General features: G+C 30.2%; 1 protein-coding gene across 6 annotated transcripts in view; it reads left to right on the forward strand.

The window, feature by feature from the left end:
• LOC114124608 (nuclear factor 1 X-type) overlaps positions 1 to 14,120 on the forward strand; it is a 139,519-nt gene that overhangs the window by 89,464 nt on the left and 35,935 nt on the right. For 4 of the 6 annotated variants that reach the window (XM_050208127.1, XM_050208125.1, XM_050208124.1 and 1 more), the window contains exon 5: positions 10,969 to 11,007. The exons of the other annotated variants lie outside the window; for them this stretch is intronic. In XM_050208127.1, coding sequence (XP_050064084.1) covers positions 10,969 to 11,007 — 39 coding nt within the window. The remainder of the gene's footprint in view (positions 1 to 10,968; positions 11,008 to 14,120) is intronic. 6 annotated transcript variants of the gene reach the window in all.

Genomic DNA, 14,120 nt, shown 5'->3' on the forward strand with positions numbered 1-14,120 from the left:
ATGTTTGCCACACAAGAAAATGTTACCTTTCACTCCCCTAAGATATGTCATTAGTGTTTTTATCAATGTATTAAATTACAGTACATAAAAGTTATTAATTTAGGGCAGCGAATTATAAATGGATTAAAAACCATCTAAATATGTTTTCGGATGTACTCTAAAATCTAAATATTACTAAGTTTAGCTCAAAAAAAAAAAAAAAATTCTAATGATAATTATTAAAAATATGATATTTTAATTTAAATGAACCTATAAAAACGATATTATTAAAAAAATATTTTATAAATATTAACTTAAATTTGTATTTATTTATTTATTTATTTATTTGTATGACTAGGTATTAATTTTAAGAAAATATTATTAAAAATTTTACGAAATCATACAATATAGGATAATGAAATTTATTTTGAAATAATCTATTTATTTTTTGACCAAAAAATACTTATAATAATATTATGAAAAGGTATATAAATATCAAACATAACATATGGATATTAAGCAGTTATATACGGTCATATAATAATATTAACTTAATTATATAAAGTTTATTTCCGTACTAGCTAATACTGCAATAACATAAAAAATAAATATGTACTTTTTGTTTCGGCTTTTATATTGATCGTTATATTTTCATGAATACGAGTATAAAATATAATGTCGAAAAAAAATATTTTATTTGTTTTTATAGAAGTTAAAAGTAGATATACTGGAAATAATACTGTTCACAGTTATTTTTAGTTTAGCTAAACAAACTAAACGTAGAAAAAAAGTGAAAATTCATTATAAACTCCAGTTAATTATAATAATATTTTACTTACTACGTGATAATACAGGGTTTCTTAAATCTGAAGCATGCGAACAATTATTGTTTCAAAATTCATATTTCCAAGTTTTCCGTTGTTAAGTAAAATTCAACCCAATAATAATTAATATTTAACATTCAATGGACTTTCCATTAGGCAAACACAACGTTAAAAATAGAATAAGTACTATACCATAATATGTATTACATTTAAAATATGAATTTTTTAGTTAAGTTAAATTAACATTCTCAAGTGCATCATTTCGATATACAGGCGCCATTAAAGGGTAGAAATGTAGAATGCATTACTATATACTACTCGTATTTAGGTTATTTAAATAGCTCTTAAATAGCACTATATTTTTATTTGATGATTGATTTTTTTCTGAAAATTCTTTGTACAGGTATGAGATATTATTCGATCCGAATATATAATATTGTTATAATAAAATGTAGCTTAGACAGTAGAGACGGATAGGTAAAATAACCGATTTCGTATATTTCTTTCTTTCTAGCTCTCTCTGTATATTTTCTTTTTTTTTTTTTAACTCTTTCACTATACGTCTGAAACGTGTAGTTTTCGTTAAAGGGTATTATTCCTCGTCCTCCTCTCTCACGCCCACTCAGCTGAATCGATGAGAATAATATACCTAAACTGTTGCCAAATGCTTGCGCGAGAACCGCGACCCGCCATAGTCATTGGTATTCGATCGAGCACGTCCTCGTGTAGGTATATACATACGTATTTTATGTATATGTTTATCGGATACGTAATATTTTCTCTGGTTCGAGTATTGGGTCTCACGCGGTCGGCTGGTCGGAATACTAACTGACGCCCTGGCCCAAGTCGCACGTATAATTTATAACGATATGTCGTCTATCACAAGGCTCATAATTAGGGCAAGGACACGCACCTAGAAATGGTTAAAATCGCCACCGTTATAAACAGAATAACAATGGTGTAGTGAAGATGATAATAATAGTAATAATAACATATTTTATAATATTATATTATTCTAATGCATTCTGTAGATCCGCGACGGCGTGTGAGCGACGTGACTATGGTTGTATATAACCGCGATGCATTATATATTATTTATTCGTCGCCAGTAAAATTTGAATTAAAATTATGTATACGTTCATCGTCCTATACCGGACCGGATCATGTCGGTGAGAACTGTTATACTGTGGTTACTCATTCCTAATATATATAATAGACCTAGTACGTATTTAAGTATGACGAGACAAATACAATTTCAATGTCGCGAACGTGTGATTGAACACAATGCTTATTATTATTATTATTATTAACGTAATGTATTTACACAAGCATTTTATAAGCTTGATGGTTTTTACTTTGACCGAAAGCTGAAGAAGATATGGGTTCATTCGTTATTGCACACCTATATTATAGAAACGGCCGATTTTCAAATTATTAGTATTCAACAGTTCAACATACTATTTAAAATTTACGCCAAATTTTGTGTGCGAATCCCAACAATCCAATTTAATATAATACTATATGAATAGAGACATATAATATAACAAATATGTGTGTGCGTGTATGTGTGTAGGACGTGCAAATTATCATGTGCTTAATTTGTACTCGGAGGTTAAATCAAAAGGGTTATGTAAATACGTTACACTTAGTGGTATTTTTATGGACTATACATAGGTATAGGTATACTATATAATGTAAACGTAATATATTATTGAACTCCCGCAAATGACCTACAACAGTTTGAAAAAAAAACCGGAACAAATAATGCAGTCGGTTATAAAATAAATTACGATATAAAAAGCCATTCAAAAAATAACCCTAAGTGCATTCTCGTAATGACTTATATACTTTTGTCCCGAACGTATTATATAATAATATTCTTCAGACATCCACGCGGACCTTTAAAAAAAAAACCTTCGCCGTAGGTGTACAACACTTAGTTTATATATATATATTATTTTTTGAGGGGGGAGGTCGATATCATTACGACGAGTTCGGGTAAAGGTCGTTTTGGCTGCTTCACTCTAGTGACAATAAAAAACAGAGGGTACTTAGGATTGGAGCGCGGAGCCCTTGAAAACGGTTCCGCCGGAGACATAGCACCACATTATGAAAAAAAAATATTTTTCCGTTTTCTTTTCGAGCGATATTTGCATAATATTATAGGTAATAATATTATAATATACGCGCATATCAAAACGCCTCGAAATTCCATATAATAATGATAATATTATTATCCTGGACTGCTAGAGAAAATCTGACCCCGCGTTTACCGATTTCAATCTCTGCGATTCCTATTCACTACCAGTGAAGTCCGCATAATAGTCGATAAGTCATTGCGTCTACAATAATTATTGATATGCCTGTGGTTCGTCACTTAAAATAAATAAATGGACATTTAATTTGTTTATATTTGTAAGACATTGTTCATTAAAGATATGTGTCCCTAAACTTCTTTCATTTACCTCTCCCTTATTTACCCTTGATCAATAGTAACTTTAGAAAAATTCAACAAATCGTAATGTCTATTTCCCACTATTATTCCACTACAGCATATTAATAACCAACAGCACGCAGCTCTGGATTTCAACGCCTGTCTCTGCATGGCGATAACATCGTAATAATATATAAATATATAATATATATATATATAGCTATATTATCATAATAATATTATATTGTTATAAAAACAATGCGTACATATCTGTGTGCGCGCGTGTACAACACGTGTTATATACGTTTATATATATATGCATACACGCACACACAAACGCCGCACTGTGTGGTGAACGCAACGAAATAATTAAAATGAATAATAAAAAATTATTGAAATTTGTATTCCTGTCTCGGACAAGACGACAATGATGTCTTTATTCATATTATTATATATAAAATAATATAAAAGTGCAATCACAATATCATATGGTTGTCACGAACGTTAGATCCCACGCCGGTCGTTGACCACATCGGTTAGTATTTTGATAAATTCGTGTGTGACCTTCTGCACGGGACAAAAATATAATATAATATATCCGTAATCGCGACGGGCGCATTGTTTCTGATGATATCGCTGTCATTGATGTTCAAATTAATTTTACATTTTATACGTTACCATCAGGTGAGAATTGAACATCCCTGTAGCAGTCGTGTACTTTAAAGTTTATAATAACTTTTGGATGGCTATACATGACAAAGTATGTGGGGATGTGTAAAAGGCCATTTCCTCCTATATCAAATATTGTTTGTCAAAAGAATATTATAATAGGTTAATTTTCTTTAGTTTATTCTAATCTCCTCACTACCAGAAAATTGTTTTAATTTATTTTCATTTGGAATAGATTAGTTATTTGAATAGTTTTTTTTAACTCTCATTATTGTTGTATCATCAACGCATTTTATTGAATGCTTTATAACTTGTATATATATAATAATTAAGACTTAATATAAATAAGTTTTATAGTAACATTTATTAACACGTATCATTATTATTTATTATAATATTATACATCATCACGACATTATTTATTTTAAATGCTATTTGTGTCATTTTTAGAAGTGAGTATAAATATGAATTTGAATAGAGTTATAGATTAAATTATTGTAATATAGATTACTGTCATTCCATTGCATTGGATTATAATCAGGTACCATATCATAATAATTATGGTTTGATTATTAATTTAGTAGAAAGCTATCAGGTTTTAAATTTTTAAAATGTATTATTTAGTTAGGACATTTTTAATACTAGATACACTCTTATAAGTATGATGTCTTTACATTTTGATTGCTGATTTGAAGCCTTAAAATATTGTATATAACATTGTTTTGAAATTTGAAGTATATATATATATATTATACATATATTTATTAGACTTTTTATAACTTTGGATTAATGTACTAACATACGTATGTATAGTTTATGTATATATTATATATAATATACCTTCGCTCATGAAGTCATATTAAAGTCATATTCTTCAATCGAAAATACTATTTTTTATGTAGGATACATTATTCTAGTATCTAAATGGTTATATATATTTTTTTTTAATTCAAAAATGTCAAAGAACACAATATTACAATAAGTAGTTAATGTATGGCTAACCGAAAATGATCATTTATTCTTTGAGTTTAAGTAACAGCCGGTCCGTGTCCTGCATATTAGTGTAATACATTCGGAATCTTGATTTCAAACATAACAATTTCAAGAGGAATACACTTTATATATAGGTATATTATAGGTATATATATATTATATATATATATACTATATATCTTATGCTATAGTAGATAGCATCTATAAAGCTGACCATTTAGATAGAAAAAAAATTGTTTATTATTCATTTTGTGCAGTAATTTTCGTGGTTTTTTTATTATTATTTTATTTTTTTTTTGATAATTGTTCTTTTTTTATTTCCATAAACGGAATATTAATACCATCTACAAGTTTATCCGTTGGTCAATACATTTAGATAAATCCACAGTATTTACTTATGCAATATAAAAAAATATACACGAGTAATTATTTACATGCTCTATACCAAGAGTAGTGTATGCAATTGAAATTAACTATAATCCGAATCCATATGCGTTTACTTTAAATAACATAATAGATATGTTAATCCCTTCTGCAACGCAAATGTACTTATATATTGAAGTACCCCATCCCCATATATCTAAATACGTTAATATTAATAATTAAATATTCTTTTAAAAACTTCTTTCGAAGTCGAAATAGAAATTCAACTCTGATGAACCCAATCCTCAAACTTAAACAAAAATCAAAGTATCACCTCCAAATAACCGAAACTCCTTTTTATGCTTCAAATAAACTACTTCATGAGGACTTCTTCATACCAATAGTTACACATCGCCAAATTCTTGTACAAACGATTCCTCTCCATTCTATCCAACCACTTAAATCTTTTAATTTCTAATTTATCGTTCGTAATATCTCATGGTACCTCAGTGAGGAATTGTTTAAAACGGAAACGGTGTCTTAATGTCTTTTAATTTAATAATAAAAAAACACCATAAAGTTCCGTCATTTTGATAAATATAAAAATCGAATATAATTATTGTAAAAAAAAAAATGTTTGAAGATCGCGTAATATATAAAACACTAACTACACATCTGCAATAGGTATGTATGCTTTTGTGGTTTACGAGTGATGGTTGAAATGTATAACATTCATATTATATATTATTATTATAAATACGCGGGAAATGGACATAACATATTTTATAAGTGGCAAAACATTTGAATGATAAAAAAAAATAATGTCAAAAACTCGTTTGTGTACAATTATTTGATTTTGAAGCGTCGAGCAGTAAACACACACACACATACTAACTTATGTATGTATATTCCTGTGTATACATTATACATAGGAAATTAGCATAAAATAAAATGTTCGGTTATGTTGTGGTTTCTTTTTTTTTTATTTTATCCTTATAGATTCTCCTTGGACTATTATACCAGTTTTCCGGAATGTTTATTCAAAAACACATTTATGTGTGTGTGTGTGTGTGTGTGTGTGTGTGTGTGTGTGTGTGTTGGTATATGAGTAAAGTGATTGGTATATACGCATATCGAGTATAAACTATAGAAGTACTTACAGAGTAGGCCACCGTACAAATTTTCCGTTTTCCAGCTGTAGTGTTGAGAAAACACGAGAGCCGTCTGGTTATCTGTGTGCACACGTTCCCGCATTATAACTTGTGTTCGATTGTTTTTGTTCTATGTATAGGTATGAGTAATAAGTGTGATATACGTATAGCTAGGTATACTGTATACGTGAAATCGATTACGTCGCGGTCGATTCGTATAGTTCGCGCTCGTGAACATTACAAAAAAACCGCGGAATATAATAACTCGCGCACAATAAATTCTCATATTAAAATTAATAATATAATTTATATTAATGTAGAATCTGTGTGTGTGTGTGTGTGTGTGTGTGTGTGCAATATTATATGGGAGCAAAGCCGAAACCAGTTTTTGTTTTCGATTCGTTTTTTTTTCGTACAAGAAGATGACAAAAAAAAAACTGGCATCGATATATTACACAACGCGTGCGCGGGACGGTGATACATCCGCGAAGATCCAGTTGGGTGGCAAACGCTTGCAAATACGCGTACATATACACACACCCAACTATGTACAGGGTGTCTGGTGTTTATACTAACTGTTCGTCTGTATCAGTATTTAATATAATATATTACACCTATCAGCTGTCACCTGGAATTGAAGACTATAACATTGACCCTATTTAAAAAAAAAAAAACGTTTTAGCATAACTTTTATAGTTGTGTTTTAGATTTTTATAATCAGAAGAGTACAATCATGTCTTTAATATTAAAATTCTAGTGTTTTAGTAAGTTATTTGGTCAGTGTTTTTGAATTTATCATTACCGTCAATCGCTAAATCACATACATATAATTAATTATCGTAAGGGAGCCATGTTCATTAGCCATCATAACCAAGACGGAACGATTACGATTTGCACACACTAATCTCAGTTTAGAATTACACAAGGACCAGAGACAAATATCGTGCTAAATTAATTGCCTATACAATACTCCTATTTCATGGAATTGTACCGCTGATCGCATTGATCGTCTTCGCAATAGGTCCGACAGCTTGGCACCTTATTGAAATCAAAATTTCGAAGTCAGACTATTCTAAAAAATGAATAACCAATTCATCATGATAAAAAAAGTCTAACATATATCTAACATTAAAATAACATAGGAAGGAAATGTAATGATTTTGTGGTTATCTCCAATGTTATTACTTGTATTTTACTAGGACTTTTATTTATTGCGGGATCCATATGTTAAATATCGATAGGTATATAAAATATATATAATAAACATAATGATGTTTATACATGCTTGATTGTTAAAGAAACACAATTCAACTATCAAAATTAATTAAACTTAATTTCGCAAACCATTTCCTAGTGAATATACGAGGTACACAATGCCAATATACAGTAACGCCGACGATGTTGTTTATTTTTTTATTTTTTTTTTATTGACCAGCATAACGGACTTTATATATATAATACATCCATGCTATGCTGTAAATCACCCTTCGACTTAGTCCCGAGGCCGTTACCGCGAGATCGTTTCCTTTAACATTGTCTCGGCAACGGCACTTACAGCGTAAAACTCAGTGTACAAGTAATAACGTAGATGTATGTGTGCGTAGTACGCGTACGGGGTTGAGCTGCAGTGTTTTTTCTCTTCTTAATACGTACTTCATGAATGTACAAAAAAAAACCATTATGGAGCACTATGTATATAATATTAGAACAGCATCATAGTATATTGTTTAATATTTTTATTATTTATTAATTTAAAATGAAAAAAAATATAAATTACAAAAAATAATAAGCTTATGAATAGGTATAAGTATAAAGTTACAAAATTATTTTGATGATAATAACGGAAACTGCAGAACATTTTGAAGGAGCCATGGTTTCAATCAAATCATTTTTTTTTCGTTTTTTAATAAATTTTATAGTGGAAAGCTCTTTTTGGGAAATTATGTTTTGAGTGAAATTTTTTTGAATTTATCTACGATTCAAATGTCCAAAAACGGCATTTCGGTGTCGATGTGCAAATGCTTGTTGCACATGAACCAGGGGGCTTTTAGAGTTATTCTGAGAAATTTATTTTGTTTTGACTGTAGATTTAAAAAAAATGTTGAGATATGGTGGAATATAATGAATATACGTATAATAAGAATGGTATTATTATTAATGTATGTAGTAGTAGTGAGCATTTGATTTGTAGTGTTAAGCTATAGTTTATTTGCAAGGGTATAATGATTTTCATTTTTGTATAGGTTTATCATTTTATTTATGTGTATTTTTCAGATTAGTTTTACATCAGAGAAGACACCGAGGTATTTAATTGAGTGCTCTTAAATATTCCCAAGTTATGGGTTGATTTTGTTTTTTGAGTTTAACCTAAATATAAATACATATAATCCACACAGATTCTTATGCATTTTAAATGACATATTGATTATGTTTACGCCTTAAATACCGTTGTGGCCACCAGAACTACCATAACCACCCCGTACACCTTTTGAAATTACGGTTCTTGCAATTCACTATGTTATACGCGGCTGTCGATATTATTACATGAATTGAATTTATTTATAAAATGTTTAACGTATCTATTACGTTTTAGGTAAAATGATTACTTACCTATACGTATTAAATAATATTAACATTGTACTTCTGCGAAGTTTTTTAGAATTTATTTTGGTATCTGTGTTTTCTTTTTGTTTTTTCCCTCCCTTGTCCCACATAAAAAATGTCGTGTATACACACCGCGTCCCAGATTTCTGTAAAGATCACGTTTAAATATATTTCATGTGTTCCGCGCCCCCGACAGCAACCACCATCCCCTATCCATTGTAATTCCTTTCGACTTCTGTGTGTTTACCCGCCCATTTATACACGCGGGTTGTCACTCACTGACGATCCAATTTATATACGTACCATATATTATTATGTACATGCATACGCGAGTTACACCCCCGCATGGGTTTCGCTACAGACAACTCTGATGGCCCGTTTATTTATTACTGCGTTTTATTAGTCAATATAATGTATTACGTTTGCTTTTGTTTTTCATTTATTATTATTATTGTTGTTTCTTTTCTCGGTCGTCGCTCGGAAAAACAAAAAAAATATGCTTTGTATATACCTGTATATATTGTTATTCGAGCAGTGTGATTTTGCAGTCTAACTTTATAAGTGGTTTGTGTGTGTTCAGAATATTATGAAGTTATTGTTTGGGGATCGGTAATTTGCGAAATTTGACCATACGAAACGACAAAACATCGCAATGTATAATAGTTATTTCGTATGATTATTGTGCGTTCGACAATATTCACATATTATACTCGTCGTTTCCATTTACAAGTAACAACTATATAAAACATTATAACTGTGTATATTATGCGATTTTCGTTACGGAAAAATAATAATAATCTTTATTTATTACACAACGATAAAAACCGATAAAACGAGGATGAAACAGGTTTTATTGAAAATTGATATTTTTTATGTAAAAACCTTACTACAAAAATATGTATGTACTGAACGCCTAAATCCAATACTCGGAAATTCTGGACTGGCATATTTTGTTAATTAAAATATAATAAGTCTTGGAGAAATATTATATTATTATGTATAGTCAGTGATTAAAAATAAGCAACGCAACCTATCTCAATTTTTACAACTTTAAGCAAGAGCTCTAAAAAATTAGTTTGTATAGTAATGTAAGTCAAATATTGTTTGGTCAAAATGCAAGATAGGTGGTGTTGCTTGTTAAGCAATGATTCATAATTAGTATGACGCGTTCTGTAACCCATGAAATCTCTTCTCTTTTTATTTGTAGAAGAATAAATATAGAAGTATTGAATTTGTTATATTATTCAATTTTTATGAGCCTTGTGATGATTGATACACTTAACAGATTAATACTGCGGCCTTTTAAAATAGAACATTGTTTAAGATTTTTATAAAAATTTGGAGTTTACTATACGATAATTTATGTCTTATTCAATCCCTTCCTTCGTAATTGTTCAATAACATATTATTAATCCTTTTATTATTATTTTTTTAACAACATTTTAATCATGGTTTCATACAATTATTAGTATATATTTAAACCCAAAATATTTACTTTAAAAATTTGGGATAGACATATAGCAAATATTAACTATACATGCCTAATTATTTTAAAAGTATATAATATATAACTATTCATTTCATATAAGTATTAAAATAATTTTGAGAGTTTTGAAATTTAATCAAAAAGTGGATACAGAAAAGTATTTATGTTTAGTATAGGCGAGCAAGTATATGAGGACGAGGTAAAATACCCTGTATAATACTATAATGTATACGTAAAGTATTATTATATAGTATGTTCATTCTATATGATTTTGTGATTCGATAAACTTATTGTGGTTGATAAGATAATATAACTCTTTCTATTTTGCCAATAATTATCCCTATAATAAATTAGTATTCGGAAACGTCAACAAAATAACGTCTTTATTATTTATTTATTTTTATTTTTATTTTTTGTATTAAATATAAGCGACTGGGGTGATTTTGTTTTACATTTTTTTTTCAGAAGTCTTAAGTGGAATATATGACAACAACAATGAAAAAGGTGAGATAATTTGAAAGCATGAGTTTTATCATATAATAATAATATAATATATTATACTTACATGAAAATTAAATAGAAATATATAAATATTCAATGTACCTATTGATAATAATAATGTAAAGTATATTTCAAAACTAATGCAAATATTTCTGCTAATAAATTTTATCTATATTTATAATTTTATTCTATTTTTAATTATAGACATATAAATAATTATTTGAAAAATCAAATATCTTCGTTTGTATATTTCTATTTTCTATTTTATTTATCTTATTAAACATTAGTAAATATTTTTTAATATTTATATATTTATATTTTCTATTTGCATGCAATTTGTTTTACGAAGTATGATGATATATTAGTAATAATTATACATCGTTTGAAGATACTACGTAAAATATACAAATCTCCAAATAACGAAATTAGCTTTAATACTTTATTTAGATGCAAGGCGCTCTGAATAGGCAATACAATAACCCGCTATACGTTATGAATTTGTTGTTTTGAAATTTGTATCGGGTACGGCGATATTTTAATATCACGATGCTCTTTAGGTAGGGTATTGTTTTTGAAATCGTCTTTCGAAGACTTTCACCATGTAATATTATTTTCTATTAGACTTATTTTCTTATCCGGTATACATTTGTGTTTATCACATAATACATCACTGTAATATTGACGGAGTAACGTCCAAACGAAACGAATAGACTGAATACTTTTTATAACGATAACCGAAATTAAAATCTAAAACAATCTGGATTCGAATTCCGAGTAATTTTAGTCGCAAAATTATTAAATTCACATAAATTTAATTTCGGATAAGTTAACTGAGACTTTCGATCAACGTGGTATTGCGCGAATGACAATTTGTTGCTTTATAATATGCTTCGGAGCACATACATCTCACTATAACGACTCGCGTATTTGTTGAATATCGTAACGTCATCTTTAGTATAAGCTATATTGAGCGTATTTAGTAACAGTGGTAAAATCACATTAATACACCATCGCAAATGAATTGTGTGGAAATAAATTATAAAATTAGTTTTTATTGTAAATGATTATGAAGTTATATATTGGATTGATTTAGAATTTAACGGAACTATCATACTGTTTTATATTTTAATATATATTCAAATTTTCGTACCACTATAATTATACATTTATACCGAGATTATTACCGCATAAGAGTATAATACTAAACTCATTATTATTATTATTATACTTGTAACCATGCAATAAATCAGTTTGTATCTGCTCGGGTATGCAAAAACAAGTTACATCTTGATTTACGTCATATTTTCTAGACTGAAGTTGTAGGTATAGAAGTTATAATATCTATATATGTATAAATACATAGGTACATTGGGTATACGGTACAATCATATTAATTATTACCATGGTAACGTTGAAGTTAACACGATAAGATATAATTTTTAATTCATTATTATTAACACTATTTCATCTGTTGTGATGTATTTATACATTATATATTAAAGCCGTACACGAATTTTTCCAAAATATATTGAAATGTATCGACATTCTGACTACATGGGGTACTCGTCGACAATGGAAATGATTGTAAGAAAAATGTGCATCTTCTTATTATAACATACAATTAAAATAATACTGCAATGGATATTATACCATTTATATACCATATATGGACATTGAATTTGAATTCTAGTCAGTCATACTATTCCAAATGTTCTATCACTTGGGACTTTAGGCTTTTAGATATAAAATAATGGTGTCGAAAAACATTCTTTGATTGAATTATATTTTCGAAATTATTTCCGGCATCGGATGGAAATTAGTTTTCTTTTGAATCATATAAATTTTAGGGTTCTGACCCATTTGCAGGTTTAAAAATTATTATTGTTTGTTTTTATGGAGTATAATAATCATTATTCATAAAAGAAATCTAGTCACTAGATTTTAAAAATGTTAATAATAATATACCGCCATCCGGGCGGGCAATAATCACAAATTAATAATCGTATTACAGCCTATAGATAATAAGGTAGAGGTATTTGTAGCCGATAGCGGAAACGTACCTATATAAAAAGGGACATTTTGTATTGTGAAATGGCCGCACATAAATATTTACGGTCAGTTTGTGTCGGCTATTTCATCGTATTGTCTTATGCGTATTCACACACACACACACACACACATTTATATATATATCGGTATATTACGGTGTAGAAGACGCCACGCGTCTTCGGCGGTATAATAAAACACTTTTTTTTTTACAACGACGAGTTGCGAGCGGAAGATGGCCGGTGGGGACATTTATTATGTTGAATGTGTGTGGGAAAAAAAAGTAATAATAAATAAATAAAGGACAAAAAAAAGCAGTTATAATACAGAGAGCCACACATGTATAGGATACGGACGGTGGAGGAAAAACAACTGTTTTCCGCAAGATAATTCAACTACATAAACGCGCGGCGCGCGCCTCGCCGCAAACGTTGCGGCCGGCAGCAGCAGAAGACGACTACTATACGACAATAATGCCAAAGAACCACGCGCGCTCGCCCGACGAGGTCCGACGAGACCGGAACTTGCAGCATCCGACGACGACGACGACGACGATGGCTACTGGAGAGGCGGCTGGCGGATGTAGAGGCATTGTCGCGTGTTTGTGTGTATGCGGGTACCCTATCCTCTTTCGTATCTGCGCGCGTGTGTGTGTGTATATATATATAACACTGCGCGATGACGCCGCCGCCGCCGCCGAGGGGTGTCAAATGGTCAAACTGGCACCGGATACAAGACCTTTTTATACGCCCCATCCGGTCGGCGTCGTCGTCGGTTCCGGCCGGGCGGCCAGGCAGAGTCGTCCTTCGGGTACGCGACGTATATAGTACACATATGTGAGTGTGTGGGTGTACATCGTCCGTGCGACTCGTATATATATACTTGGAAAGTTACTTTTATGGACTTTCGCTGTCGTTGTCGTTGATGTCGGTTTTTTTTCCTGTCGTGTTTTTGTTGGTTTTATCCACACTGCAGTCGTCTGCGACTGCCCCCTCCCCCTTCTCGTGAAAACCAACGGACCGCGGTGAATTTTCCTCTCCTAGTTTGTTCGTCTCTATAACTGGAGGACC

The sequence above is a fragment of the Aphis gossypii genome, chromosome X (assembly GCF_020184175.1).
Source record: "Aphis gossypii isolate Hap1 chromosome X, ASM2018417v2, whole genome shotgun sequence".
NCBI classification, from domain to species: Eukaryota; Metazoa; Arthropoda; class Insecta; order Hemiptera; family Aphididae; genus Aphis; species Aphis gossypii.